The sequence below is a fragment of the Enoplosus armatus genome, chromosome 5 (assembly GCF_043641665.1).
Source record: "Enoplosus armatus isolate fEnoArm2 chromosome 5, fEnoArm2.hap1, whole genome shotgun sequence".
Classification (NCBI taxonomy): domain Eukaryota; kingdom Metazoa; phylum Chordata; class Actinopteri; order Centrarchiformes; family Enoplosidae; genus Enoplosus; species Enoplosus armatus.
The window spans coordinates 8,516,704-8,544,611 of record NC_092184.1 but is presented as its reverse complement, the minus strand read 5'-3'; the positions used below and the strand labels follow the sequence as shown (position 1 = coordinate 8,544,611).

Below are 27,908 nucleotides of genomic sequence, written 5' to 3'. Positions count from 1 at the left end.
GCAAATGCCATCTAATAAATTATCATTTAATAATGATAACAATTTGATAAAGTAACTGTTTTCCTAACTAAACACTGTAAAACAGAATTCATATTCCATCCCAATCATTTCTGTGATCCTGGATCTCTTGGACTACATTTGCACAAATTCACAGTTTTCTCACAAAGCTCCGAACGTCTCCCTCACAATCTGATACCATCAACAGAAATGAAAAACATCGTTGCTCCATTGACATGGTCATCTAATTTGGATGGATTTCCTGAGATATGTGTATTCTTTCTGGTTTGTAACTGTTAGCACTTCAATGAATAAAGCTCTTTAATTGTTAAAGGCAAAACAATCATTCTATGAGCCCATATCTTTAGCCATTAATGAAGGCATTCCAAATGAAAACAAAGATGGGTTTGTAGCTTTGGAAAAAGAGCTTCCCATGTGCACAAACCCTGATCTAAATTTTCCAGATGTGGGGGGGATACTGAATTCTGCTTTAAGGTGAAATTGCCCTTTAAAGGAAAGGGATAAAGTGTGAAGCTCCAAAGAAAAAAAAAGAAAAAAAGCACATCAATTTAGAAAAATAATTTGTAAATGCTTAGCTAGTGTATAAAATAAAATAAATTAGCATTTTTTTTTCTTTTTGTTTTTTCCCTTTTAAACATCAGATATTAACAAAAAAAGATTATTGTGCTGCTTACATTAGCAATAAATATGACACTCTTCTTCTTTTAAGCATGTGCTGAATATGTTTAAAAAGCACATTTTCTAACAGCTGCCATACACACATTTTTAAAATCCTGGAATCCTTGACTGCTGCTCTCTGAATAGCCAAAAGGCTGTGTGTTTTAAAATCATAGCACATACATACGGAGTGATCTAATATACACAATATACATTTATGTATATACAATACATACAGCAAATCAATGCACAGATGGTGGTGACATTTTTATGTGAGATGTCAGTAAATGAGAAATTTTACATTTCATTGCTGGAGAAGCATAGCGCTGTTCATTTCACTGTAAGCATTAACTAGTTCATGAGAAAAGCAACTGATGGGTACACTGTGTTGTTGTCTAGGCATTAAGATAAAATAAAACTTCATGCATTTGGACAAGTTATGGCTCATTAAATACTTCAATCTATCTCCTACCCTGTCCGGTCTCACAGAAAGTGTGGTTTAATAACAATACCAACAGCGTACACACAAAAATGCTTTTGCAAGTTCTCTAAAATCAGTCCATAGTTTTATGTCCATTACTTGTCCCAAGGATGCTACATTACCCAATTTTAAAAACAACCTTCAATACACAAATTCAGGTTCAGACACTTAATTATATCCAGGAGATCAGCTGATGTGCACATCAAAAGGCTGTATTGGAAAGGTCATTGCACCCTGTGGAATACATTGGTTGTGTCGTTGTCAGTGCTTGCAGTGGTGAAGATGGTTGTCTCAGGTCTCTACTGCAGGTAGCGGTAGACCTTGAAGCAGTGGTTCCCAGAGTCTGCCACTGCCACATGACCATCAGACGTGAGGGCCAGGCCCTGGGGGCCATAAAGGGGGTCCGCTGATGTGTTGATGTAGGACAGGAAAGACCCTGCGCTGTCGAACACCTGGTTGGTTACACAGCACAGAGGAAAATGTTGGGTAAGTGAATGATATACTTACAAATTTGCATCTCAGCATTCAATAAGATGTAGTTTTCTCCAGCTAACCTGGATCCGGCTGTTGCCCCAATCAGCAACAATGATATTTCCATTGGCATCCACAGCCACGCCTGTTGGAGCATTGAACTGGCCATTCCCCTCTCCATGGGAGCCGAATTTAAACAGGAACTCCCCATCTGCATTGTATACCTGCAGGAAAGATTAAACAGGAAAGAGAAGAGGAAAATGACACTCTGCTGTCACACATAATGAATAAAATCTTGTTTCATTGAAATTGAGTGATTTTAAACAGCTTTTTGATTGTTTTATGCACCCTGGAACAAGACTAGCAATGTCATTGTGGAAGAAAAAGAATGGCAGCCATAACCATTTATAAGTACCTCCAGCACTTCATTCAGATTACTAAACTTAAAGGCCTACAAAGCAAAGAAACTGGGGGAGGTTTGCTGTACCTATGGCTAGTTAAATTTATTAAAATATAGATGTTTTTCCTGAAAGCCATTTAATCACAATATGAGGCAGGTTTACTACAATAAAGAATGTATACACATACTTTCAACAAGCCATACCTTGACTGAATGGTTATGAAAGTCTGTTACCACAATTTCATTTTTGTTATTTACGGCCACAAAGTGAGGACCTGGAAGCAGCAGAGGAGACAGAGAGGGAAAGAGAGGAAAGATGAGTCATCCACTGCTTCACAACATACGAGAGGAAGTTCCACACTATTTTTGGACTTTGACGACGACACACAGACACACAGTGGTCACAAAGAGACTCTGAGAGTTGACATGGGACAATACGTGAGACATGACAGAGCTGACGCATCAACATTTAAAAAGAACAAAGAATTATTTTCGTAGTTCACATTCACAGGGAATTAATTACTTACTGAAAACAGGGCCAGATTTACTAAGCTTTTGTTCCAGTGCAATGTTTGCACCACTTTTTTCTAAGAGAAAAGAAAAGGTCCAAGTGAGAAATGAAACTGAACGAACGGGTGAAACTGAAACACTGCTGTCTGTGCAACAACTGAAGCCATATCAACGTGGGATTCCAGTAATGCAAGCAAATCCTATTAGCAGTCATTTTTGTTCTCCTGAAATTTGAGTGAGGGGCAAAGACAGGAAGACAATCATCACATCTTTTTCATGCATTAGTGTGCATTATGAATTTTTGTCTGTTCTGTCTGGTACTGCGATGATCAGGTGAATGTTTACAGTACAAGATTATCAAAGCAACAATAAAGAATCCTTAACTGTGTGTTGATGTCTATAATTTAACAAGCAGCTATGTATGCTTACATCAGTTAGACTCTAAAATAAACATGCTGATCACTAAATACATGAGATTTGTACAATTCAATGTTCCTGTAAAGTATGAAACATATATAAAATCTGTAAATCTGGCCCAACCACATGCCCTGAGATATGAAGCATCATTCAGTGTGCATCTTGTCTTCCTGTAAGAGACATCATTAATGAAATGATCATAGGTACTAAGTGTTACACAGTACCTGCAAAGTGTCTGTCTGATGTTCCTCTGGCTCCGAACTTTGTCACCAGCTTTCCATTTGATTGGAATATGAAAACACAGCAGGCCTTATTATCAACTGTGATGATATGTCCATTCTTATCCACAGCCACACCTTTGGGTCCCATCAATCTTCCAGCACCAATTTTGCTCTGTGACAGGGACAGTTTTGTCATTCAGGGGAACATTTTGAATTTGTGCAGTGAAAAGATTTTTCTTCCCTGGCTGAGACCATTCACCTTGAACTTGCCATCTGAGGAGAAGATACTAATCCATCTGTTGTCGTAGTCAGCTACAATTATATCACCGTTCATGTCCACTGTGACCCCTGTGGGGCGCTGCAGCTGCCCTGGTGAACGGCCTCTGACCCCAAACCTCATCTTAAACTGGCCATCATTTGAGAATACCTAGGGGAAAAAAGAAACTTCAATGGAATAATTCATTCCATTTTTATTGTAGCTCAAGAGATTGATAGACACTAACCTGTATACACTGGTTGTTGCTGTCTGCCACCACAATCCGTCCATTACTGGAGGTTGAAATGCCTTGAAGGTTGGTGAATTCTCCTTTATCTCGCCCTCTTGTTCCTGTCATATCAACAAGACATCAGGCTGCTTCAGCACTATGCATGTATAAAAATGATGCATATCTCAGTTCTGTTGTACTTGCTAGGAATTTAGCTTTTACTTGGTGTTTTAACAGTTTAAACAGATAGAGGAAACAGGAAACAATTTTGTGTTGCAAAGGAGGTCTAAAACTAAATATAATCAGCTACTCAAATTATCCAGAGGTATGATTGAGTGTGTGCTCTAGAGAAAAACATCACACAGCTCAGTCAGCAGTCACCATAATTAACAGCAGAACTAGCCAGTTATTCACCCACCCACTCTGTAGATCAGCTCATCCTCTATTGGGTTTTCCTTTTTCTTAGTGGTGCTGTACATGCTGGAGGGCCTGCGCACAGCCTTCTGTCGAACATGACCTCCTCCTCCACTCGGGGACTTCACTCTTCTCTTCACGTCGTCTGGTGACTGTAGGACATCTGACGGCTTGACAGCACGCAAACGGAACGGACTCCCCCTCACAGGCTGTTCATATAGCAGCAAAGAGAAGGTGAATTCTCCCTCTGAGCGGATTGTATATCCAACCTCATAGGTGCCATTCTTGTTGTCCACCACCTCAGCTTCAGTGCACACTCTATCTGCAGAGACAATCTCTGCCCTCAGAGCAGCATTACCAGTCTTCACTAATTCTCCATCCTTGTCTTTAGTAGTGACTGTGACAGTGTTGTGCTGGCCTACCAGTGCATGTCTCAGGCCTTCACCGGTGGCAACACTGGTATGGCCTACAGCCCCAGTTGTGATCAGGACTCCCAGGTTCTGGATGGAGCGCCTCAGTCCATCCGTCTCTACCTGGCATTCCAGATGTCCATTTTCGTGGGGATGCTCAGGAAAACTGTGTCGCGCCAGGGCACTGACCCGCTCACCCATCTGTTTCTGGACCAACAAGACCTCAGTGGCGCTGCCATGGCTCAGGGCCTGCTCTGTGAAGTTGCAGCTGCTTTGAATATTCTCTTTGCCCTGAAGCAAAGAGGTCAGCTGGGCTTGAAGCACCTAAGAAAGTCCAAAGAGACAGAGGCAGACAGTCAGTGGTGCATGTACTAAAATGTGGAACATTACAGCAAATGTTTATTCTCTCACCATTAAAAGAAAAGAAAATAGAAAGACCTCTGACCTTCTGCTTGGTGCTGCAGATGTTTTCCACCTCAGTAATGAGAGCTGTCTTGCGTTGGTGCAAGGCCTTCTCCAGCTCATCAAAAGTGTTACTGATCTCAGTCACTGCCTCATTTTTCCGCTCTGTAAGCTGCTTGGAGATCTCATTCACAAGCTCAATGGCAGCCGTCAGCTGAGGTAGTCTGCCAGAAGAAAGATGAACACAGAATACAACTTTCAAATTAGCATCCTTTACATTTCCAATACTTACAAGGCCTTCCAAATGTAATCATATAATCCATTATGGATTAAAGAACTGAAAATCGTACCTGTTGCGCACAGCGTCCAGCTGATTTTTAAGCGCTGACTTATGCTGTTCCAGCACATCCCTCAGAGGAACAGTCACATGTTCCCTGTGTTCTCCTTCTGTGCACTCCAGACACATGGCTGTTTCACATGACTCGCAGTAAAACTCCATCACCTGCAGATGGTGCAGTGGAGCACGAGACAAGTTAACATCATATTTCTGTGGGTACATTTGGTTATGAATTTAAACACATATCAGAAAAAAATTGTTTAGTACATAGCAAGTAATAGTATATAGAGTTGTCACAAACTTGTGGTTGAGAGATCTGACATCACCATTGGTTCTTTTGATTTAGCTTACCTTGCCCTCATGGTTGGGGCAAGAGAGGGGCTGACAGGCTGTAGCCGCACTGGCTGACTCAAGAACATTACAGGCCTCAGGTCGGCTGCACTCTGGGTCTCGCTGTAACACCTCCATTAGGTTTGTGATGAAGAAGTTGTTCTGCAGGGCTGCCACACCCTTCTCTGGCAAGATAGAGGTCTGTCTGCATACTGGGCAGGACAGCGTCAAAGACTGGGGAGGGATGTAGTTCTGTAGACATCTACGCAGAGACAAGATGTAAAAGAAATGAATCAGAGGGTTGACGCTGCAATTTAGCACCTATTCCAGGGTCAACATGGTGTAAAAATGCAAAACCTTTCCTTTAGACTTGCCCAGAAGACAATACGATTCTACAACAGAGAGCACCAAACTATTTAAATAAATGTACTATCTGGCCCATGTGGGAGCAACAGAGCTGTGGAAATCAGTGCTTGCTGCCAACAATGCTGCGCCATAAAGAATGCTGTCTGTTTTCTTGTGGACAAGCTCGGAGTGGTTGGTGTCTTACATCATGTAGCCATAATGATGAGAGAACCACTGGCGTAGGTGGTGTGATTTTGGGGCCATTACAGATCATTTTGAAATTTTAAACATCCCTTTAATGTATCGCAGTTAAAGAACTTACTGCAGGCAGAGAAAATACAAAAAACATTATAATGCACAAAACTATTTATATGTCTTTTCTTATGTGCTCAATTTCTGAAAGAAGCATAATAATGTAAGCATAAATTCTAGTACATCTTGTCTTAAAATGGTTAAAAGCTGTCTCATCTTTGAATTTTTATCTTGTTCATGTTCATCTCTCTACTGTCATATTAATCTTATTCATTTGTCAGTCACCTGAAACTGCACTGTATGAAAGGTGCGGTGCAAATAATGTTTGATTGACTGATTCAGAACTTACTTCTCACAGAAGGTGTGCAGGCAAGGCAGGACCTTGGGGTTGTGATAATGGTCCAAACAAATGCTGCAGACCAGGAACTGCTTGTCTATCTGCCTGACCACGGGGCTGGTGCTGCCGGTCTCACGCTTAGCCATATTGATGGACATTCAAAGGGGGCACAGGGGCCACTTAACCTACACACACACAGGGTGGAAGAAACAGGAGAAAGGTCAAGCCTTGAGGAAATATTCAAACAGTGTGAGGAGGGCGTATTTGCTTATCCTCAGCATGAGCAAAGGAAGAAATGAGTCATAATGCTGTTAACAGTATAAAACCTCATCCAAGTCCTGTATCTGCTGGTATTTTCTGTTCTCCCCCCTTATTAAACTGTATCAGTAGGAGCTTCTTTTTTAACACCCACATAGCCAGAGGTTGTTTGACTTTATAAGTGAAAATCCAAATCAAGCTAATGCAGTGGAAGAAAAAATTAATACATGTGATTACCACCACAGGGCAGAACTCTCTGTCGCCTAGGAGCCAATGTGTCTGTGTTTGCAGAAAGCGTAGTGTATGTGTATATAAACATGCTGTTAACAGAAAATGCTTAAACATATATTTTACCATACAAACTCTGTTATATTGTTTAACATTTGTTGAATTCAAGATGAGTGGATGACTGCGAGCTCTCTGTTCAGATGACAGTTGCTGTTACATGTAAAACTGTATCACTGGGTCACGCACAGATTATCTCAGAGTGCCAATGACATGTCGTACATCTGTCATATTGTACATAAGCACATAAAGGATAACATGGACACCAAAACACAGGTACAAGGCTTTAAACCAGTGGTTCCCAACCCCTCTTAATTTTAACGATGTAAGAATATATATATATAAATTCTGTACAATTAGAATTACAATTAGAAACAGATAGAATTGTGTTCTTAAAAATATAAGGAAAAACTGTCTGATACATTGCAATATCCACAGGAATTCCATCTATCTATTCAGAATTGTATGCAAATTGCTAGTTTTACACAAACTTCCTGCAGGTATTAAGTCCACTATTTAGGTTAATTGTACAGTTAATTGTTCTGTGCTGTTATTGTTTTAATGCAGTGAATATGATGAAATATACATGACGATATTTCAAAAGAAGTAGGCTACTTTTCCCCCTTTATTGGGTGGGGGTCGATGGAGTCTTCAGTGTAAATGCAATAGTAAAATAGGGGTCCCTTAAGAAAAAGGTTGGGAACCACTGCTTTAAACACGCTTACAAAACAGCATCACTCTGTATTTCATATAATGTTAAGAACATTTCAGCCATTGGTCTGTTTTGGTGGTTAGATTATTTGAATTGTAACATAGTATTTTTGTTCAATTCAGCTGTATAAAATCACAAACTATCCTCTGATCCTCTGGCTTCTAAGCGAGCATGTCATTAGCCACTAGCTCTTTGTAGTTTTCACTTAATTTCAGACACTGCTCTTGTTGTCACTAACCACGTCTGTCACACACCATCCTCTAAAAACCTTGAGACTGCATTGTGCTTCTTAAATGAAAGCCCTCCATCCACTTCATCTGGATTTCATTACAGATAGATGGAATTTAGTAAGGGGAGTAATTTTATGAAAAGGAGTTATGTCTGTGTGTCGTTGGTGGCATGAAGAGCAAAATTAAGCAACATTCTGACTGATTATGTTCTTATGATGTAGACAATGCTCACTTAATGTATAGTCATAAATGCTCAGTTACTTACATAAACACAAAAAACAAGAGAATGTGCAGTTGGCTGAATGAGATTTGGCTGATTTAATACCAAGCACAAATGCCACTGGAAGCTATCCTTATTTGGAAAATAATATCTGAAAACCACTTTATCTACACGTACATCTATGTGAACTCTGCTTAGTTTATATTCAGATTTATAGCTTAAGATACACCACAAAGACATGATATGCATGGAGTTAGTGCTACAGTCAATGTGAGAGGAAATGTCTTTGTCCCCAAAACAGTCTTTTGGATCAGAATGTAGAACCTTATCAGTAACAGTGAAACATCATTGTACCGTTACTGATTATATGGTTTATCTTTGAGTTTCATGTAGCCAAGAAAGGATTCAAGCTAACCAAAACTTGATTATATGGATAAGGATATGGATATGCTAACAACATCATATTTATTGTAATTTAATACACCACAAGGACACAGAAAATCTAAAAGACCAGTGTGCACTTTATATAAAAACAGATCCACTCAACATAGAAACAGTTGCAAAGTTGCATAACAGCAAATATTAATATCCCAGTTAAGAGCCATGGTCTAAATGTAATTAATCCTAAGAAAACACACACAAACCTTTCCTTAGAAAGCAATGTAAACTCACCCATCACCTCTTCACAGCGTCACAGCCACGGCTGTACAATTCTTCAGCCTCTCCTCATCTTTCATCCACTGTTCCAACAGTAGGGTTTGTAATTTCTCCTTTGAGCTTGCATCTACACAACTGCTCTGTCAGTCTGACCTGGGATAAGGCTGACTATCAGACCTAGTACCCAGAGCTAAAGCTTCCCACTCTGCCGTTCAGCTCCAAACAGTGCCTGGACAAATATAGCAAGGCCCCTTTTTCTTTGAGAGTAAGGAGAGGAAAGAAGAAGCTTTAAAAAACACCACTCCCAAAATTCCTCCTAGTTCCTTCCCTTGACTCCCAGCTGGGTTCAGGCACCACCTGCCTGTCTGTCTGTGGGGAGATTGGGGGGGGGGGGATGATTCACAGTGAACTGGGCTGCCTGTCTCACATGAGCAAGCGAGCCTCAGAGGCAGCTGTCCCTCTCTGAAGCAGCGAGCTCTAACAATGGCATTCCAGCTCTGCTCACAGTCCACCACCCCACATCTCTTCCCCTCCCTTCATCTCTATTCCTTCTTCCTATTATCCTCTCCGTTTTCTCTTCTCTCTCTCAACCACATAAATGCACTCATAGCATCAGCCAGCCTGATCTCACCCACAGACGTCTTGCAGATGGGGATTTTCTCAGGCACGCAGGCCCCATTGTTGCTCCTTGCCAAGTGATTACAAGGCCTACTGACTAAGGAGCTCTGCCGAGCCCTTTCACTGTCCACACAACAAGCCCTTCCCCGAATCTCTCTGCCCCCCCCTCCCCTTGTCCCTTCTCAAAAGCCCTCCCCTCTCTGGGCCGTCTTCCCTTCACATGGACTCTGAATTGTAGCAGCTGAATAGTGACATCAGGAGGAAGCTTGAGGAGCCAAAGCCCTCAGGCTCCTCCCCTCTCGGGTGGCTGGCCGCTGCATTTAGGGTTGCAACAGTCACCCCCCACCTTCCCTTCCCTTCCTGCCTGCCTTCCCGTTCTCTGAGCAGCCCTCCTCGGCTCAGTTCCTCCCACTCACCTCACCACAGAAAGAGGATCTTTCTTTAAAAACAGTCTCTCCCTAACAGCAGTTCTGGGTAGTTGTGCATGTACATAGAGAAAAGCTGGATAGACATAAACAAGGCATAAACAACGTGAGTTAAGTAATTGCAGATGCTTTAAATATACAACTTCACAAGCCTTTGTTGCAAAGCTCCAAAGGGTTCAGTTACTCCATGATATATGTATAATAAAATCTAAAAATAACAAAAGAAATCCATGAGTTGAGATATTAAAAATAGCTCTGATAGAAATATTAAGACATACAATAATAGTAACAGTAGAATACAGACTAGAGACCTAAATCTGCGGTACACTGTAATGTTTGAGGCAGCATGTGACTAGATCCTCTTCAAGGCTTCGTCACAGGAACTGCATGATCAGCACTTCACACAGATGAGGTCAGTTATCCCAGTCAGTCTGCAACGGAGTTTTCTCTGTACTGTATCTGTCACACTGGAACATGACGCCTGCAGAAAATCCACCGAATGTGAATGTTGTTTGTAAATTCAGCTGTTTGACTGCAAAGCATCTCTTGCCACTCTCACCCTGCATTACAGTTAAGTGGCTTAGTGTCCTCCTACAGGGTCAGGCCATGTCTGCCATCTGGATTACTGTGTCTCCCAGACTCTGATGACACCATCACGCCCAGTCAACTCAAATCTGAAATAAAGCAAACGCCTCACATAAATGCACATAAACTTGGCCTGACACACTACTCAAATGCTATTACCACCAGTAAAGCAGTGGCAGTCATTGCTTGTCCACAGACCAGACTATAAGGAGGCATTCCATACTTGAGGTGAGCTATTTGCGTGCTAAACATCTTTCTCCTGAAGAGAGGGATGTTTAATATGAATGTTTTAATTGGATTTGAGCAACATGAGCTCACAGAGAAAACATTGGTCTCAGCTTAATCTGCTTGGACTTCATCTGTTACACGGGGGCAGGTGGCCATGACCCGCTCTTCATCTCTCCCATAAAGTGCTACTTGTAGTGAGATGTGTACTTGGACTAGAGAGATGCCATGCTTTCTGCAAGTTATCACTCTTAGGCTTTTCTGTCCTCAGTTCTACTAAAAGTAATGACTTGTGTGAGCTAGTCCAGTGCATTTTACTACTTTGTAAAGTTAAATGGATAAAAGAAAGACATTTTTTGCCTTGAGACAAATGGATGTTATCTTTTGTGGAATCACACAAAAAGTCAGACTGAATGGTTGATCTACTTCTCTCACCCAGTTTTTAAATTATTCATAAGACCTATTACATAAGATTTTGTGGAAAGACCCTACAAAATATGACCTCTTGGGTAAGTCAGACTACTCCCAAAATGTGGTCCCTTAAATGTTTCCAATTACCAAAAAGTAAATGTGGCTTGCTTAATTTCAGGTAATTATAAATCAGTTTGCTTCCAGAAAACAATTTAATATGAATTTAAATATGTATTTTCTTTAAGGGCTAAGGAAATTGCTCCATGAAAACTGTTCACAACAAATTCCAGTCACTCTGTTGTACTGGAAGGTGATACAAGTCTCAGTGGCAAATATATTGAAAACAAAAAAAATAGAACAGTGGTCTGCTTGGCTCAATATCGGTGCTGGATATGATCATTGAGATCAGTATTATAATATTTTCTACATTTCCTGATACAGCAAAAGCATGTAAAATCACATGTAAAATAATGAAACGAATGTTCAAAGCAATTAACTTCGTTCCACTGTTATGCACATGTCTACATTGTTACTATTACAAAGACTGTGATATGATTCCACTGAAAACTGATCAGAGAAACGATAAGTGGGAAACTGGCCCTTTAAACAGGCTGTAATTTGTAGATTGTCAATATCATTCCCCGGCTGTGACTATTCAGGATTCCAGGATGTTTGCACTTCAAGGGCCATAAAAAGTATTTTCCCCTTCTCTTCCTCCTCCCCTGTTTAAGTTAGAGGCAAGCACCCTTACTTACAACTGCATCCAGTATTTTAAGTCTGTGTTTCAGTATCATCTATTTCATATTTATTCTACCTATGTTAGATTATATGCACCCTTATTTGGAATAAATCCTTTGTGATTCTGTCCCGTGATAGCTGCTGAATGTGTCACAGCAGAGAGGACGTCAGCGTCAGACTAAAAGACTCCAGACTAAAGAGTTTTCCAAAACAGTGTATTTCAGCAGTCAGCTGTGTGCTGGATCAGTAAACATGGGCAAAAGTCTAAATGACCTAAAGTTGCAAGTGTCGGCCCTCGATGGTGTGCTGTCAAGATTGTGTTTAAATATAGACTGTAGTTTATGTTTCCATCCACATCTGTTGTGTCCCTGTGCATGTGTCATCATCACGCATTGCTCCTGCATACAATTGATCAGAGCAGAACTAGCCTAGATTGTAATGAAGAAATATCTGTGTGTTTGCCTGAGAGAGAAAGGGAGACAGGAGAAGAGAGTAAAGTAAAACTGAGAAAGACAGTTGTGTACCAGACATTTTAACTAAGCTTTACCACAGGGACTTATTACATAAATGGCATAACAACAAAACATTTGAACTTCTGTCCACATTACTGTGAATGTCACATAAATATCTTCTCTGCTTGAGATGAACTGTCCACATTATTTTATTTTTAAAGCATTCAGAATTGTGCATTTCTTTTGGGCTCCCACAGATAGTAAATCAATAAACAAATGGGAAATTTGTGATCATTAAGTCAATTTGCAGCAATATCTGATGGAATCTTATTCAGACACAGGTCAAGCATGACCAATAGCATCGTCCCATTTGTACTAGCAATAACAATCCAAAGAGCCCTTGTGCTGTTTAGAACAACAAGGCTGATGTAAACCTGAGAATGAGACATCCACAGAATCAAATTTCAAAAAGTACATTTCTGTGTTTTGGAGAGTGTTAAGGGGCTGTTGTGGGGCCAGTGAGGGCTCCTGGCTCTGTGATGACTCATCCACCATTATTCACACAACACAGAAACCTCTGCTCCTCAAACTAACAAGCTCCCCTTACACTTCACTGCATCAGATGAAGTAATCTGTCTCAATGCATCTGTGTCTGTCAGACCAGTCATAGCAGTGGACGTTGGGTTTCACATAATGAAAGAAAAACAGTGTGTGGACATAATGTATAAGAACAACAGACTCAACATAAGACACAACTATTTGAACCACTGCTGTTTGTTTCATGTTATATTGTTTTCATGGAGCTCATCTTATCCATAACTGAGCTCAGTGTTTGTAATTATTTGTAAGTATAATTGTAATTAATTGTAAGTATAAGCCTGACTTGTGAGTGCAGAGAAAGACATTTGCATGTTTAACAACCATCCAAAATCCTCTGACCAAGTCTGTACATGAGTAACATTGAAAAACTATAGAAATTGACTCTGATTGTAAAGTGTCTGTACTTCAAATGACTAACAGTGTAGTCGCCTTTCATCTGCCTTTGTCTGCAGGCGTTAGATTGATAAGATCTGACAACTAATGAGAGAAGACAAGAGAAAGTGACCACATGTCAAGTACAGCAGTCAGCAGAATTTTTAATCAACACTGACACAAAACGGGAGTCAGGAGACATCTGTGTCTCTCCCTGTGAGCCCACTATCACAAAGTCTGGCAGAAGACAATGCGGCATGCAGGCAGTGTGTCTGCAGGCACAACATGCACTGCAGATTTTATAAAAGGTCGATCAGTGCACAAGCACAGGCCCCTGCCTGCGACCCTTCCACCTGCAGTAAGAGCTACAGAGTAACTTAAGCGTCTCATTCGGTGACTCAGCTGGTCACATGATGTCTTGTACATGTTTGCCAATGTTTTTCTTGACAACTTGATCACCAATGGTCAGTGTGCACTATGAAGAATTAGTGGTGCTGTAACTTGTAAACGAAATGAAAATGACTTAACAACATGACAAGTGAATGTTCAGAATGTATGATGGAGGTGATGGAACTGGAGGTGATTTGTGTTGAGCAACACAAATGTTTAGTTTGATGAAATGTACTGTATCAGTGGTGAATGGTCTCTACTAAGTAACTCAAAAATGTATGTGGGGATAGTAGCATTTAAATAACAGGGATTTGTGTTGCATTGTGTTACTTTTATTGACTTTGTAGTCGAGCCTCTGTTGTGTTCATTAATGTTTGGCCTCTAACATGTTTGTCAGGGAAAACATTAACCTTTGAAAATGGCTGTAATTTTGTCTTTCCTGGAAGCACTGCGTCATCTAAGAGATGTTTGAGGTATAAAAATTAAAATGGCATTTAAGTTCAGTTGCTGAAGTTTAAAAGATGAACTGAACCATCAACCATGAACATCTTTGTACATGATGATGAAGCTTTTTCCTGAAGTTATTGATGCAAAGCTTAGGCTGAGAAATATTGCTCATAGAGTCTCATCTAATATTCATTACAGACTGTATGTACATAATATCATCTCTGATGTGACTACATCCTTCTCCATGAGGTTGTTATACTTATGATGCCTCATGTACAGAACTTAAAGAAAGTGCCCTCAACCAGTGAAAGTGCTGACTTGGCCAAGCCTAAAAAAGAAATCCATCTTAAAGGAGGGCAAATTACATAGCCTAATGATTGGCTTTGATCGATGTCAAGTGTAGACCCACAGTACATACAGTATAATGAGCAGAATACAATCAATTCTAGTCAATATGCATATGCAGTTCCTAGTCTGAAAATGAGCCATGAACAATCTTTTTTGAGGAAGAGATTTAAAATGGAAACTTTTATCAAATTACCAAATTTACTATAGGATGCTTTGATTATATGCAGCATTTTTCTGTACTTTTCTGTACTCATAGGCCAATACCAAACTTATTGCACTGCAATATGGTTCATACCTAAAGTCCAGTGCAGGCTTTATTGCATGGTAAATTCGGTTTTCTACAGACCTTATGATGACAAGTAATAAAGATTAAGAGGGCGGTCCAAAAAAGAAGATCCAAACTTACGTACTGTAATAATAAATCAGTTTAGCGAGACAACAAAGCCAAGCCAAAGAAATTATTTCAACTGGTATTGAATTCAATCACATTTGGTTTGTACCATTTGATTTCAGTGCACAGGTTAAGAAAATAACCCCAGTAACCCCAGTCTCCCCTCATGTAAATGAGAGTGATGTAACTTGGAGAGTCATTAAATCATTGAAAATAAGGATCAGGGTCAAATTATTGTGATTAATCAATCTATCTGTCAATCTATTCGTCAATCTGTCTTCTCTTTTGCGGGGGTGCACAGAAAATTGATTGTGACAACAAGTAGGCTCCAGCTACATCTTCATTACTGCCGCATGTCTGTATTCAAAGGTTGTATCTAGTCACTTCTAAGCTGTTCCTGGCAGCCTACACTTGGTCATTAGTTGAAGATTTACAAAGATTGAGAGTGTACTGGTACGGTCAACATAGCACCCTTGTTTGTAACACTGTTCACATGGTACCTTCTCTCTACCTAAAGAACACTAGACTCCAAGCCCATTAATGCAAACTGCATGAAACCCAGAAGCCCTAAGACAGACATGTAACCCCTGCTAAGTATCTACCCTCAGGCTCAGCATCCAGGACAGTCTGCAACCTCCCTGTGACCCAGTGCAGGCAGCCAGCAGAGCAAAACCAGCCAAACGTTTCCATCAGTTGCACTCATCAAACATGTGACTTTTGAGATAGTTTTACACAAAGCCATCTTCCAGAACAAAAGACCAATCAATAAGGAACCACTGAACCATCTGCTCACAGTCTAGGCCAGAGGTATGAAAATGATGCATTGGCTGTTGCTGCAGCACGATGCAACACAAGGACTCACTGAATGACATAAGCAAACAACACGCTTATTCACATGTGGCTCACATAGCTTCCCAGCAATGAACCCCATACAAATTCAGATCAGAAAACCAACGAAAGATCACTAATCCTCTAAACAAAAGAGCATGTATGCTTGACTACAGAGCCCAGCCCTCAGACTGCAGCAGAGATGCCCACCTGCTTCAGAGCCGGCAGCCAGGGCCGCCTAGGAGCTAAAATGGAGAAGTGTGTGGGCTGGTTGAGGAAGCAATAAAGATTCAGAGCAGTGGAGTGTTTTTGTGCAACAGTTGCTCTTAAACGAGGCTGGAATAAAATGTTTTCACTGTATGTTTTTCATGATTGATGAATAAAAAATAGAATATATCACAAAATTAACCATCATGGTTAATAAGTGGCCGACAGTCCCTCTGTTATTAACCAATGCACAGATGCTGGATGGGATAGAGTATCAATTATTCATCTGATCTCATCCCAGTCATTGTATTATTTAGGACTCCAGATAATGGGACAAACAAGATGAGAAAGCAGAAATACGATACCATAAAAAGAAGTAACTGGCTACATTGTACTCACATGAATTCCCAGCAGGAGGGAGTGGAGTGTCAGCATTGCAGGCCGTAGAGAAAGCTTCCCATTGTCAGTGTCCCAATCTTCTACAACAAAATCCACAGACCGGGCGACAGAAAGGAAAGGGCAGGGTCTGTCTGGGAGAAGAAGGGGACAGTAAGGAAGAGGAGAAGGGAAAGGAGGAGATCAGGGGAGTGGCTTACATGCAGCATTGGTTAGATGGCTGATGGGAGGAGTTGAAGAACCCAATAGCATATGGAGGGGGGCAGGGAATATGCAAAATAGTTGAAATCTCAGGAACTGACTGAGTGATGCAGTCTGTCTGGTGCAAAGGGGTTTGGCTTCCTTAGATACCGCCCAGTTCCCTTAAAAGGACAAAGGATGCAGTTTATTATCTTTAAGCTTTGAATTATTGGGGTGCAAATAATTATTGTAGTATAAAGACAAAAGGAATATATGCTGTATACAACAATAAATAAAATCAGGCAATAATCCTGAAACTGACTGCAGTTCAGTGGTTTAACAGTTTAACAGCACATTTCATGATAGATTCTCTTGGATCTTGCCTCATGAGGCCCCAGGTTCTTGCATTTTTAACAGTGAATAGGGATATTTCTGAATACTACAGTCTATGACGGAAGGGAAGTGAGAGGGTGCGGGGAAGGCAGAGGTTGTGGGTGTGTGCAAGCAGCAGAGGAGTCATGATTATTCTGGTATAGATGACACAGTTATTTGGGTGGAGTCAGGTGGTGGTATGGGGGTTGGGGTCAGGTCACTTAATGAGTTTATTTGTAATATGGGCTGAGTGCAGAGGGGAGAACATGAGATTTCCACTTAAAAGTACAAGAAAGAGCTATTTGAAGAACAAAGCAATTTTATCAAGATTAAGTTCAATGGATGCAACATATTTCACAGGGAAGGTTTATTTGTAGGGGAGTGGGGGATGGGTCAATAGATGCTCTGGTTAAAGACTAATGACAGGGAGGATGGCAGAGAAAGGATGAATGAAAAAATATGGCACTGTATTGTAATGTGAATGCACTGTATGAGGCTGCTGTGGTGGTGCAGATGGTGGAGAGTTTGTTGGGGGTGGGGTTTGGGGTGAGAGACAAACACAGTCATCTCTGGGTTTTATTCTGCAATGTGGAGTTGCCATGGAGACTGCTTCCATCGTAGTTTAGTCAAGATGGCTGCTGCAGTCTGGCAGCAGCAGCAGCAGTGAGCAGGTCACACAATACATACTGTAGGTAACTCACTGCTGAGACTGATACAGTGAAAGTAGGTTATAACATGGTTTGTAACATATTGACGATGGAAGTATCTACATTTCTAACATTTTCATCACACATTCTACATTATAACAAATATAACATCATTACAATATGTCAAATTTACTGAGGCTAAATTATTATCTTTCATTCCCTTATTGAAAAGATTTTCTCCATGGCTGCCTGTAGCAACTGATAACTGCTAGGTCTTGTAGTTACCAGGTAATACAGTAAATATATAAATAATACATCTAATCATAGACAGCATGTGTTATGCCAGGTGTATAATTCTTCAAACAAATTATGTAACAATACAAAATAATCCAATAATTGGGTCTTACATAGCCACTCCATATTATTGCATTGTCAATTTAGAACAGGCCCCACACCTGATAAACTTTACAGCTGCTGTAATAATGTAATGTTAAAGCCATTCATCACATGAATTGGTTCATTATATTGCCATTTTAGATGCTAGTTTTATAGCCTTTTGACAATTCATTTTCACATGTCTGTGTGATTCTACGGCTGTGTGATTTTTATGGCTTTCATGTCTATAAGTGAACTGCAAGGTGTTACATGGCTTTGTAATTTTAAATGTGAGTAGGAAAAAGCACTGCTTTTCTATTGTGCAGTTCAGCAATACTATCATGTACCTCAACACTAGCCCATCACGAGTGGAATGGACAGACACTAGATGACACTGAGTGATTTTAAGTATGCTGTGTCATCACACACAGCTGTATAAATATGTGCTTGATTTTCTATTTGTGAATATAAAAGTAATATGTAAATACTTTTACCATTGATTCTCTTATATACAGTGCATCCGGAAAGTATTCACAGCGCTTCACTTTTTCCACATTTTGTTATGTTGCAGCCTTATACCAAAATGGATTCAATTCATTTTTTTCCTCAAAATTCTACACACAACACCCCATAATGACAACGTGAAAAAAGTTTTTTTGAGACTTTTGCAAATTTATTAAAAATAAAAAACCTGAGAAATCACATGTACATAAGTATTCACAGCCTTTGCTCAATACTTTGTTGATGCACCTTTGGCAGCAATTACAGCCTCAAGTCTTTTTGAATATGATGCCACAAGCTTGGCACACCTATCTTTGGGCAGTTTCACCCATTCCTCTTTGCAGCACCTCTCAAGCTCCATCAGGTTGGATGGGAAGCGTCGGTGCACAGCCATTTTCAGATCTCTCCAGAGATGTTCAATCGGATTCAAGTCTGGGCTCTGGCTGGGCCACTCAAGGACATTCACAGAGTTGTCCTGAAGCCACTCCTTTGATATCTTGGCTGTGTGCTTAGGGTCGTTGTCCTGCTGAAAGATAAACCGTCGCCCCAGTCTGAGGTCAAGAGCGCTCTGGAGCAGGTTTTCATCCAGGATGTCTCTGTACTTTGCTGCATTCATCTTTCCCTCTATCCTGACTAGTCTCCCAGTTCCTGCCGCTGAAAAACATCCCCACAGCATGATGCTGCCACCACCATGCTTCACTGTAGGGATGGTATTGGCCTGGTGATGAGCGGTGCCTGGTTTCCTCCAAACGTGACGCCTGGCATTCACACCAAAGAGTTCAATCTTTGTCTCATCAGACCAGAGAATTTTGTTTCTCATGGTCTGAGAGTCCTTCAGGTGCCTTTTGGCAAACTCCAGGCGGGCTGCTATGTGCCTTTTACTAAGGAGTGGCTTCCGTCTGGCCACTCTACCATACAGGCCTGATTGGTGGATTGCTGCAGAGATGGTTGTCCTTCTGGAAGGTTCTCCTCTCTCCACAGAGGAACTCTGGAGCTCTGACAGAGTGACCATCGGGTTCTTGGTCACCTCCCTGACTAAGGCCCTTCTCCCCCGATTACTCAGTTTAGATGGCCGGCCAGCTCTAGGAAGAGTCCTGGTGGTTCCGAACTTCTTCCACTTACGGATGATGGAGGCCACTGTGCTCATTGGGACCTTCAAAGCAGCAGAAATTTTTCTGTAACCTTCCCCAGATTTGTGCCTCGAGACAATCCTGTCTCGGAGGTCTACAGACAATTCCTTTGACTTCATGCTTGGTTTGTGCTCTGACATGCACTGTCAACTGTGGCACCTTATATAGACAGGTGTGTGCCTTTCCAAATCATGTCCAATCAACTGAATTTACCACAGGTGGACTCCAATTAAGCTGCAGAAACATCTCAAGGATGATCAGTGGAAACAGGATGCACCTGAGCTCAATTTTGAGCTTCATGGCAAAGGCTGTGAATACTTATGTACATGTGATTTCTTAGTTTTTTATTTTTAATAAATTTGCAAAAATTTCAAAAAAACTTTTTTCACATTGTCATTATGGGGTGTTGTGTGTAGAATTTTGAGGAAAAAAATTAATTTAATCCATTTTGGAATAAGGGTGTAACATAACAAAATGTGGAAAAAGTGAAGCGCCGTGAATACTTTCCGGATGCACTGTATGTATACATTTATATATACTAAACACGGGTATTCATATATATTTATTTACCAATCTCACTGATTAGAGATACAGTTACAAAGAACAATTTGAAAACGCACAATTTAGTGACAATAACAAATAGTATTCTCTGTAATTCTGATGGCTATCCATCTCATTCTTATAAATATTTTATCACAAAAGAAATATAAAAAGCATTCAGATCACTCCAGTTGGTGTTTAAATGAGAATAAAACGAAGTAGAAGGTAATTTTCATTATGTCATTACACTTCAGTCAGACAGCTGGACTTAGTTCCTAAAAAGCTACTTACTGTAACTCTGGAAGTAACTGCTAAGAGATGCCAGTAGTTGAACTTAATCTATGGACCCCATGATGTATTGGCACAAGCTCTGGCCTCACTGACCCCTATTGGGGTCGTTCCCTGTGATTGCCACAAGCAGTGTACAGGGGTAAATCCAGGGAGGCTGGTTCTTTTCATCATAATAGGCCACCAGGTGTTGGCCCTTTAAAGACGATAATCTCTTCTCAAGTCAATTTGAGATCAGCACCCTTCACTTTGCCAATGACAGTCCATAGTTCGGCTCAGCTCAGATACAGGCTGCCTTTGTAACACTGACCCATTTAAGCCCAAAACAATGGCTGAATTGAGTAAGACCCTGAAAGCATCCCCAAACTCCTGCATTTTTGAATTGATTCTGTGACAACAGGGGAGAAAAACAAATAGGCAAAAACAAAGATATTCATAATTGTAAAACAGAAAAATAACTAAATTAATAACTAAAAATTCAAGCATTCATGTATACAGTAAAGTATCAAAAATAACAATCAAACCAAGATTTTACAAGTTTGACTTCTCTGTGCTCTCTTCTGCTCACACTCAACCTTCATTTACTTTCTCAATACATTCTGCAAGGTTGTACATTTCAATACAGACAAAGAACACACACTGTAAGTATTTATCCAACTAATGAGGCCAATGCCATACTGTCAAGAGAATATTATTATGCATGGACAAAAAATAAAGATTTATTTTTTACAGTGAGTGTGCCCATGTGTTCTTTTGTTTACTGGACAATGTACAGATTGCATGGAAATCAACAACAGCCCTATTTTCTGAGCAACAGTTTACCATGTTACTGTTACATTCTGCCATCTAGTGGTACATCATACCATTTCCTCATGGCCTTTCCTCATCAAAAACATTCTCCAACCACTTTACTAGTACCTTCTCTCTATCTCTTTACAGCCTCATCATCAATTTAATTTCATTAAAAATAACACAACATCATCACCATCATAAGTTAATCACAAGTAACACTAAAGTTGTACATATCTTTCAAAGCCTATACACCAGAATCAGTCCCCTTATGAACAGTTTCCTTGCTGTTCGGCTGTTTGCTCATATCTCCAAGGCGTTTTAAAAAGCTAAAAAATAGTCCAGAGGTTTCAGTCTTAATCCATGTACTCTTTGGGGGAATATTTTCACTATTCCTCTGCAAGTGGTTGCCTGTGGGCTCCATTGATTTGCCCTCTTCGTTTTGCTCCCCAAGCCCTTCATCTGGAACATGGGTTACAGAAACATTTGGCTTGCTTCTCTTTTCTGCTGATGGAGAATTCTGGTCTTGAGCACCAGATTCTTTAAAGTTGTGAGATGCATCAGTAAAGTCAAACACTTGTTTTGAGGGATTGTGTCCAGCCTCCTCTACTGGCAGTGTACCTTTTTCCCTTGCCACAGAACTAGGAGTTCTGACTGGGGGCTGAGCCCACAGATTATCTTCCTCTTCCTCAGTTTTAGGGACTTTGGTAGGGAGTGTATGGCGGCGGCCAAGGTTACGTTTTGTGGAGGACTGAGGATTGAGCAAAAATCTAACTAAATCCTCATTGGTTGGGTCTCCAGGATACCTCTCTGTGTCCTCATCGAAGGTGCGTTGACGAGGCAAGATGGTACTTGGACCAGGTGACTTCTGATTTTCCAGAGAATAGTCCCCAGATGAGACACTGCCACGGCTGTTCTGAAAGCGCAAAACCTTTTTAGATGCTTCACGCAACTTTTGGGCCTCCTCCTCATTATTGTCTTGTAGATCTTCCTCAGCATCATTAGTGGTGGCTGAGAAAGATCTGCCTGAGGAGGAAATGCTGGCTCTATTGGCTGGGTGTGTAAAACCTCTAGATTCCTCTTTTCTGGAAGTTTTCACCTCTTCTTCATGAGGAATGCCACCTTTTGCCTTGTTGTCCTCACTATTAGACTGTGCTTTCTCCTTTTGTGAAGAGTTCTCTGTGAGTTCAGCTGCTGAATTCCACTCTTTTCTGCCGATCTCTTTAATTCTAAAAGAGCCTCCTACCTTTTGATTTCCAGTGGGGAGGTTTGCCTGAGAAGTAATTTCTGATAGGCTCCCGTTGTTGGGGCTGCCTCTCGTGGGACTTCCATGAGAAGATGAGGGCCTTCCGAGTCTCCTCCGAGAGACACGATTGGTAAGAAAGTTCTGTAGTACAGACTCTAATGCAATTCCATCCATTTCCTTGTCTCTACTGGAGCAGGTAGCTGTGGACCTGCGCTTGGCAGCACTCTGCAATCTGTCTCTGTGCCTCCGCTGCACGTCTGCCACCTCTCGGGCCTTGTTTTCCTGCAGAAAATCAGACAGTTAATGGATGTTTTTTTTTTTTACCTCAGCTAAGAAAAACATGCCAGTACACAGGCTTACCTGCATGGCTCGCATAAATTTCTCACAAAAGGAGTTGAAAATGGAGCAACACTCCTCCAGTTTAAACTTGTTTGGGTCTTCACAGAAGTACTCTGCCACAGAGTCACTCACTGACTGCAATTCCTGAAGATCAGTCTCTATTTCTGCCAAGCAGACCTCAGCCTCCTAAATGGAGCCCAAATCAAAATATTAGAACATGTAATCATCGAAATTCACACAACCTAGACTGAACTGGACAACTAAATGCTTTCTCACCTTTAGAAAACCCTCCATCTGTGCCTTTAGGTCTTCCTGCTTCAAGGTGTTCGCTTTGCCATCTTGTACTTTCTTTACCTGTCTTTCAAACTCTGCCTCAATTTCACCTTTATTTATTCTAAAAGAACAAAAAAGGATACATTCTGATAGTAGAGCATATAAAAAAAGGTTTAAAATATGCTAAGTGCCTTTAAAATTAGATTGTTTACCTTGCTGCAGCTTCAATGTGTTTGAGTTGTTCTGGAAATTTAAGCAGGGCCAAGTCTGCCTTCTGAGCTTGCTGTGGTGAATATGAAAGTTTGAATAAAAATCACATTTCACATACATACCTTCAGATACAGAAAAGCTGACTGTACATTGCAATCAGATCAAAGTAATAAAAGCTACTTGCCATCACGACATAATGCATAAGATTCATTCCAGGTTTGTTGGCTTTGGTGTCCACTAACTTCAACAGGGAAGCCATTCGGAAGCCAATTGCACTGCCTGCATAGCCACCCTGTGATTAATAAATAAAATACATAATAAGTAACATGAGACTCAGGGATGCACAAACACATTGGAAAGTCATCCCAGACTGCACTATCACATATAACACACTCACAGCATTCATGTAATTTCCAGTCTTCAGTACCAGGCGAATGACAGAATGGAGATGATCAGACTCCAGCAGCTCTAAAAGAAGACACACATATTGAATTCTAAGTCTAAATTAGTTTACAACTCTATTTTTGCTCAAACTCTGTGATGAGTCTTATCTATTTAAAGACCAGGAAAACAAACAATACCCTTTCCAGCAGCTGTCAAAGTGCCAATGAATTCTTTCACTTCATCCACATGTGGGAAAAATTCCTCTTTGAGCACCAAGCCGTTGAGACGCTGTTCATAACTAACAGACACAAGGTTTCCATCATTAGTCAAGTATCACTGACATTTAACATTTGCAATACATTGAATTACATTCAGGTAGCTCACCTTGGAATCTTGACCAGCATTAGCATAAACACATCTGCTTCAGGGAGAGCTGAGTGGTCGCCCTTAAAACTAACCAGCTGCCTCTCCTGTATTCATTGAAAGAGTACAAAAAAAATAGCCCACAAATCTTAAAACCTGTGGTTTTGAGGTAAAATTACAAGCAACAAGGTTGTAAGATTTACAGAACACATTAGACACATTCAAAAATATAAGCAGCTGTCACAAGTACCTCCCCTTCATCTGGCAGCAGCTTGCACAGCTCCCTCAGTTTTCCAGAAGCAAAACTTAGACCACTTCCTGATTTAATTTCTTCAATCATGTCTGTTACAGGCCTGTGGAGGGAGGTGGAGAGACAGACAGGGTTTAGATCTTTAGTCATCAGTTATCCTGATGTTTTTGTTTCGGGTTGGGACGTCTCATGAACAGTGTGTGTCTATGTTAATACCATACTTTTGCATCTTTGGAAAAGCTACGCTGCTGACCTCGACAAGCCTCTACGTGCTCAAATAGCTTTGCGAAATAGCAACACTTGTGATGTCAGTCCTCAGAAAAACACTGTACAAAACATTAGAATGATGGAATATCCTTTGACAAGAAACATGTTTGATATTTTTGTCAGTTTGAGTACAAATGTTTGAGGCCATCGTTAACAGTTGTATAGTATGTTTTCCATTTCCTGTTAGATCTGTTGCATAAGCCAAATAGCCTTAGGCAATACATTTACAATACCTCTCAATAATAGATCCAAGGGTTACCACACAGAGGTAACCTGTTGGAGCTGTAGAACAGTGTAGATCAGACCTGCCAGGACATGTTGGCTTTCAAAGGTTTGTGAGCATGAGGCAGCCATATTGCGGACTAATGTATCTGCCTCATCCTGTGTTGTCAAAAACAATCACACCTTAAAGATACTACCACTGACTCACCGCTTGAATTGCTTTAGGAAAATTCCAATGTTCATGCTCCTCTTGGAGTTGAGGATGGAAACCTGAGAGTGGAAACAGACACAAACCTGGATATAATCAGCTTGTCAGTTGCTAAGATAATTTTACTATTGGCTTGAGGGGCGTCTTTTGTATCACAGATACACCTCAGCTTTCCAAACAGAGAGTTGATTCCAAAGGTTAAGAATTCTTTGAGTTGATTGTATTGAACAATCAGGGAACAGATACCATTTTGTCAGTGGTACATTTTCAGTGTCTCTCTTGGAAAATGGGACATAGGTCAAAGTAAAAGTTTAGTAACAGATTTTAACCCATTTTTGTTAGGCAAACAACCCCGATTGATCTACAATAGAAATGACAGTGAAGGTTATAAATAGATAGGCAAGAAAACGTCTTTGTTTTTGGTTGTTTTCACTTAAGAACTGTCTTTAAATGGATGACAATACATGCAGTTTCTTGTATACAGTAGCTTGAATACAGAGCATAAATACAGAATAGTGCTGCATGAGGACACAATTAAACCTTCCTTTAGCAAACAGATATGAAGAAGAGTGAGACTCCACCCTTGTATTGAGTGATTCTCAATCAAAACAAAATGTTCCTAAGACAGACATTACGTTATTTTTCATATTGCTATTCTGCTAATACAATTTAAAAACAAATTGATTACTTTTCAACTCTTACAGGGTCTTTTAAAATGTTTTTTGGATTGTGATTTATGGCATATGCGGAATGAGCTCAACAGAGGAGATCCTTATCCACATCCGATGAAGTGTTTGCTGCAATAGTGTATTTAGGTTTTAGCCGAGGGAAACATTGTAAGAATGTTTATCTTGACTGCACGTCTAGGAAACAAAGAATCAATCCAGGTCAAAAGAACTCCTCCATATCTCAGCATTACACAACAAAAAATACCTAACATTTCAAATCTATTGCTACAAACCCTTGGGGTTAAAGTGTCACTCTGATTCAAGCGTGACACCTGTATCCTGTGGCTGGTTGTACTCACCACTTCGCCTCCTGAGGCAGCAGTTGGCAGGCCCCTCAGACTCTGGCGGTTCAGGGCCTTAAGTTGTTGCTGGACCTGTTTGCGGCTGAACAGCTCCTCCATGTGATCAGTGTCCAGCTCGTACTCCCCATCACTCTTATCTGCTGTCCAGATGTTGTGCTTTCCTATCACGCTGTGTTTGGGAAGGGTTTCCCAGTTGAAATTGCGCATCTTGGAGCTCCGGCGCACCCCCTTGGCATTGAGGCCCGTGCCATGGAGGGGTGGAGGGAGGCCAGGGGCTGGAGGTGGAGGAGGAGGAGGTGGTGGTGGTGGCGGAGGTGGTGGAGCGGGAAGACCTCCTGGTTGCATCTTTTGTCAAGGAGCTCTCAGTAATTTTAGGATGCTGTCATGGTCTCAGTCACACATACAGGCAGGATTAAAGCCAATAAAGAATTTGCAGTGACATATACGATGTTCTGAATTACTGTTTTTATAGGACTGTGTTGCAGCTGTTCAAAATGTTGTCACTTAGGATGATGCATTCAGACTGAAAGAAAGAAAACAGGGTGGGGACAGAGTTACAAAAACACTCATATACACTATGACTGTAAGCAACAGTGTTTAAAAATGGATAAAGCACTTTCTCCACAGTATCTAAATTAATGACTGTAATGCTGTAAATGGTTGTCAAAACTTTTGAAAAGCATTCTAATCTAAAATCTAAAATAAACTTTAGAATCATAATGCAGACATTACTCCAAATCTATCACAATACTCACAAATTGATATGGATATTAGTAGGCCTACTATAAAGAAATAGCTAGTGAGCATGTTGTATTCACTATATTTACTTAAGAAGCTTATTCGGCAAGAATATTATGTGACAAATAATAATTTTAAATAATAAAGGCTAAATTGTAGCTTGTAAAGACCTAGCGTTTTATTCTGAATCCAGCTAGCCCCATCCACCTTAATCTAAAAACTACTAAAACCACCATTTGTTACGATGCTCGTTTATTCATTATTATCAGGTAGGCTACACGTCAGGAGGTAGAAAGAAAACTTACCTTGGTTTTTGATTGAGCTGCTGCCCATCATCCTTGTTTCCTTGTTCTCTGTCTTAGCCCTCCGTCGTTTTGTTGAAACCTCACCATTAACAGTACAGAGTGACAGCAACCTGGATAGCGCAAGAAAAGAGTGTCGAAACTACCTGCGTGTAAACGACACGCCCAGGTAACTCATCTACGTCCATGGCGGCCCGCACCCTCCCAGCAGGAGCGGGACCTCGGAGATTTATGCTGAAGTTATTTTGGCTTGTTGGCTGGAGTTTGTGGCCGCACTGTGTTTTGTGTCCAGCTGTCATGAACTTATGTGAGCAGTCCACTGGATTTATAGACTCGTCCAGCATGATTAACCTCCTGACTGATAGGGAAACATTGATTCCTTAAAGGCTAGCTTTTACCATTAGATCAAGTAAACCAGAAAATTATAACGTTAAGTTTTTTGGGGGGGTTTTCCAGCAAAATAAAATTGTCAAGCGGATAAATGAGTAAAAAGTAAAACTACAGACTACATACTTTGGTTAAACATTAAGCCATTTCACCAGCTCACACAATGCCATTTGTTTGAACGGGGGCTGGTGGTCAGACTGGCCTTTAATTGTTTGCAGGGTAGTGGTTTAGCAGCAAGCACTTCAACTCTGTCCCAAAAATGATAAGCCCTTAGAATGATAGATGTAATACCCTAAATACTTTTGTATGCAAATCATTTGGCTCTCTGCTATCAAATACTGAGGGAAACTCAAGAAACAGTTTCAAGTAGACTGAAACTACTGCTCATCTGCAGCACATTTTTCTGTGAAAATGTCTGGAAGAAATGTGTGCCTTAGTTTTGTAAAATCAGCTATGTCCCAACTATTGCAAGGGCAGGCAATTTTAAACTTACATATCTTAAGATTCCCTGCATTTAAGCTTAATGTGTTTCTTGCAAGTTGCAACAATAGCAAGTAACTAGTTGTTCTCCACTCCTTTTAAAAA

The 27,908-nt window shown here is 40.6% G+C and overlaps 2 protein-coding genes across 3 annotated transcripts; both read right to left on the bottom strand.

Moving 5' to 3' along the window:
* Nucleotides 1-717: 717 nt before the first annotated feature.
* LOC139284996 (tripartite motif-containing protein 3-like) lies at nucleotides 718-16,320 on the bottom strand. 2 transcript variants are annotated; one of them, XM_070905413.1, is made up of 13 exons: nucleotides 16,286-16,320; nucleotides 6,500-6,672; nucleotides 5,575-5,815; nucleotides 5,237-5,388; nucleotides 4,930-5,110; nucleotides 4,079-4,808; nucleotides 3,679-3,782; nucleotides 3,435-3,602; nucleotides 3,179-3,347; nucleotides 2,555-2,614; nucleotides 2,232-2,302; nucleotides 1,711-1,851; nucleotides 718-1,608 (listed from the first exon to the last, which is right to left on the bottom strand). In XM_070905413.1, exons 2-13 carry the CDS (start codon nucleotides 6,643-6,645, stop codon nucleotides 1,456-1,458), a joined length of 2,316 nt encoding a protein of 771 aa, XP_070761514.1. In that variant the 5' UTR covers nucleotides 6,646-6,672; nucleotides 16,286-16,320; the 3' UTR covers nucleotides 718-1,455. The 2 variants fall into 2 exon arrangements, with proteins under 2 accessions (XP_070761514.1, XP_070761515.1); XM_070905414.1 differs by lacking the exon at nucleotides 2,555-2,614.
* Nucleotides 16,321-20,015: 3,695 nt separating this feature from the next.
* Nucleotides 20,016-27,003, bottom strand: LOC139285826 (FH2 domain-containing protein 1-like). Its single transcript, XM_070906481.1, has 12 exons — nucleotides 26,940-27,003; nucleotides 25,894-26,419; nucleotides 24,867-24,928; nucleotides 24,170-24,272; nucleotides 23,941-24,026; nucleotides 23,754-23,854; nucleotides 23,570-23,640; nucleotides 23,357-23,464; nucleotides 23,175-23,245; nucleotides 22,966-23,083; nucleotides 22,711-22,875; nucleotides 20,016-22,632 (listed from the first exon to the last, which is right to left on the bottom strand). The coding sequence occupies exons 2-12, from the start codon at nucleotides 26,239-26,241 to the stop codon at nucleotides 21,352-21,354; spliced, it is 2,514 nt and encodes an 837-aa protein (XP_070762582.1). The 5' UTR covers nucleotides 26,242-26,419; nucleotides 26,940-27,003; the 3' UTR covers nucleotides 20,016-21,351.
* Nucleotides 27,004-27,908: the final 905 nt, after the last annotated feature.

Bases quoted from the DNA above. Each gene is read 5' to 3' on its own strand.
- LOC139284996 (XM_070905413.1), bottom strand. From the start codon at position 6,645: ATGTCCATCAATATGGCTAAGCGTGAGACCGGCAGCACCAGCCCCGTG. The intron at 4,809-4,929 runs GTCAGAGGTCTT...GGACTTTCTTAG, and splicing joins TCTGCAGCACCAAGCAGAAG to GTGCTTCAAGCCCAGCTGAC. The intron at 1,609-1,710 runs GTTAGCTGGAGA...GTAACCAACCAG, and splicing joins GGGGCAACAGCCGGATCCAG to GTGTTCGACAGCGCAGGGTC.
- LOC139285826 (XM_070906481.1), bottom strand. From the start codon at position 26,241: ATGCAACCAGGAGGTCTTCCCGCTCCACCACCTCCGCCACCACCACCA. The intron at 23,084-23,174 runs GTAAACAATCTA...TTGTTCTTTTAG, and splicing joins CACATTGAAGCTGCAGCAAG to AATAAATAAAGGTGAAATTG. The intron at 22,633-22,710 runs GTAAGCCTGTGT...GATTTTCTGCAG, and splicing joins AATTTATGCGAGCCATGCAG to GAAAACAAGGCCCGAGAGGT.